Genomic DNA, 2,546 nt, shown 5'->3' with positions numbered 1-2,546 from the left:
GCTATTTTTTGGTTGCAGCCGTCATTGTTGTTTGGCGGGTCCGGGCTGGGGATTCGAACCCGCCACCTTAGGTGTATGTGGCTGGTGCCTTAGCCCATTGAGCTATAGGCGCCAAGCCGAGCCTCCTCCACTTCTAATCTCACACTTCACTGTATCTGAAGTGGCCCCCGAGCCTCACCTTTCAGAGCCTCCTGAATGTACCTCTCCACGTAGTATTTTCGGAGCTGATCGTTCTCCGGAGCCTGGTCATCGATGCCGTTGGCGGTGATGTACACGTCCACGTCGCCGTAGTGCTTGCGGACCCAGCGCAGCAGCTTGCGCTCGCCCCAGGGGATCACGGCCAGGCGGCTTGGCGAGCTCAGGCGGGTGATGTCCTGCAGAAACTGGATGTCCCTGTCCAGGTCGTAGCGGCTGCCGTTCTGCTGCTCATGCATCACGAACCTGGTGGTGAAGTGGTTCAGGGCGTAGAAATCGGCGGCGCCCCGGACCAGCCTGCGCTCGTCCTGGGTGAAGTGAGGCAGCGCAGAGCTGGAGAGCCCGCGCCTGTTCTTGGAGGCGATGTACTCCCGCATGGCCCGCGGGTAGTCCCCGGTCTTGAGCGGTTCTGCGAACCAGGCGATCTCGAACTGGAGGAAGCGCTCGGCCGCCCCCCAGTGCGACTCTGCGTAGGGGTTGGCGGGTTCCGCCCAGTCCGAGTGCAGGGATAGCGACACGGCCCCGCGCTGGGACAGCCTGTACCGCTGGTCGTACAGGTGCCAGACGAGCGCATGGGCGATGAGCAGGTTGTGGGCTGCCCGGTAGGTGTCGTTGCCAGTGCGGTTGTAGATGTCGCTCAGCCGGTTGGGCTCGTTGATGGTGATCCAGAGCTTCACCAAGTCCCCCAGCTCCTGGAAGCACAGCCCCGCGTAGGCCTGGAAAGCCTGGGCGATGGACGGGTTCAGCCAGCCCCCGCCGTGCAGCAGCGGCGCGGGGAGGCCCAGGTTGGCGTGGGTCGGATAGTACAACGTGACCATCGGTGAGATATTGAGCTTCAGCCCCTCGCTGATCACACACCTGTAGTACCGCAGAGCTTGTCGGTTGACGGCAGACAGGTTGCCGGTGGGAAGGACGGAAGCCCAGTCCAGAGCAAAGCGATAGTGTGTGACTTTCATTCTTGCCAACATCTCAAGCTTTTTTTTGATGCTGATAAAATCTGTGCATTGAGCCGGCCGAGTTTTCAGTTTCACCCCTTCCACCCGGTGCAACAGTCTGTTGCCGGTGGCATTCCACACGTACAGGTGGGGGTCACTGAACTGTGGGGAGGAGGCCACAGACTCGGGCTGTGAAAACAAGCACATTCCCGTGAAGCTGGCGCTGGCAGACAGGGGATCTCTGCACCCCTCCGCTGCTGGGAAGAGGGCCCATCTTACTCAACCTCTCATGAAAGAGAAAATAAATGATGTGTCTGTCCTTCATAAGGACCTGTGTGTCCCGCCTGTTCTGTGGTGAGGTCAGAGAAAAGGCCTGATGGAACTCCCTCCCTTCTAGCCCTTGAAACTTCCCAGGGAGACTAGAAAATACAGGGAGGGAGCCACACCCAGGGCTTGGCTTAGAAAACAAGTTGTTTGAGAAAACTGAGAAGCTATTTCCAGTTCATTTGATGTAAAAACCCAGGTTATATGGTGGGATTTCACATGATTCTGTTCAAATGCATCAGGATATTGCCTTGATACTCTCAGTTAACACCAGTTATAAAGGATGTACGGTAAACCCTGCCATAAATGGAATACCAGGTCTAAATTCCAATCCATACAGGATTTCACTGAGATCAGCTCTTGGGGTTAGAGACTTGTTGGCCTCAGCCACAATTCCTAAGAGAGGCCAGTATGTGGCAGCCAATGACCTCTGCATTTGCTCAATGCAACCCTCCAACTCCTGTCTGAAAAGTCCAAGTGGTCACATTTGCATCCATTATGCCTCTTCCACCCAAGCGCCTGCGAGAGTATAGCACTCGTTCATCCAACTGGAGAAGGCATTTGGGTTATGAGTAGAAAGGACAGTGAAACACTCCCAGAAATTCCCAAGGTTGACTCTTGGCCCTGATAGTGTCTCATTTTGTGCTTCTCCGCTGAAGAGACTCCTACTCATGCCCCTTTGAAATGCAGGCTCAGTAACTATATAGTGATGGAGCAATCCCACCTACCTCACAGGTGTGTCTCTGGGAAGGGCTCTCACAACTGGAGAGCACTATACAAATATAACATAGCCATGACTTGGATTGTTTTCCCAGGATACAATAATTGCTAGGCCATTGAGTCTAAACTACAAGTCCTTCAGCTTAATAAAAACATTTCCAAATTCAAGATTACTAAGGGGGTGTCGCCTGTGGCTTGGTGGTAGAGTGCTGGCCACAAAACACCTAGCTTGGCCGGTTCGAACCCAACCTTAGCCAACTAAACAACGACAACTGCAACAACAACAAAAATAGTTGGGTGTTGTGGCAGGCACCTGTAGTCCCAGCTACTTGGGAGACTGAGGCAAGAGAATCACTTAAGCCCAAGAGTTTG

The 2,546-nt window shown here is 54.3% G+C and overlaps 1 protein-coding gene and 1 pseudogene across 3 annotated transcripts in view; one reads left to right on the top strand and one right to left on the bottom strand.

The window, feature by feature from the left end:
- Window positions 1–2,546, bottom strand: part of KLB (klotho beta) — a 46,552-nt gene that overhangs the window by 6,047 nt on the left and 37,959 nt on the right. For both annotated transcript variants that reach the window (XM_003800683.3, XM_023507418.1), the window contains exon 4: window positions 179–1,319. In XM_003800683.3, the coding sequence (XP_003800731.1) occupies window positions 179–1,319 (1,141 nt within the window). The remainder of the gene's footprint in view (window positions 1–178; window positions 1,320–2,546) is intronic.
- The window catches only part of LOC105888082, a 1,837-nt pseudogene continuing 1,028 nt past the window's right edge, over window positions 1,738–2,546 (top strand). Inside the window, exon 1 of the transcript XR_001161735.2 lies at window positions 1,738–1,744. The product of XR_001161735.2 is annotated as a 60S ribosomal protein L9 pseudogene (transcript). The remainder of the gene's footprint in view (window positions 1,745–2,546) is intronic.

The sequence above is a fragment of the Otolemur garnettii genome, unplaced genomic scaffold (assembly GCF_000181295.1).
Source record: "Otolemur garnettii isolate 467f Iridium unplaced genomic scaffold, OtoGar3 scaffold00181, whole genome shotgun sequence".
Classification (NCBI taxonomy): domain Eukaryota; kingdom Metazoa; phylum Chordata; class Mammalia; order Primates; family Galagidae; genus Otolemur; species Otolemur garnettii.
Note: the sequence above shows the minus strand (reverse complement) of the source record. Positions and strands in the feature narration are given on the sequence as shown.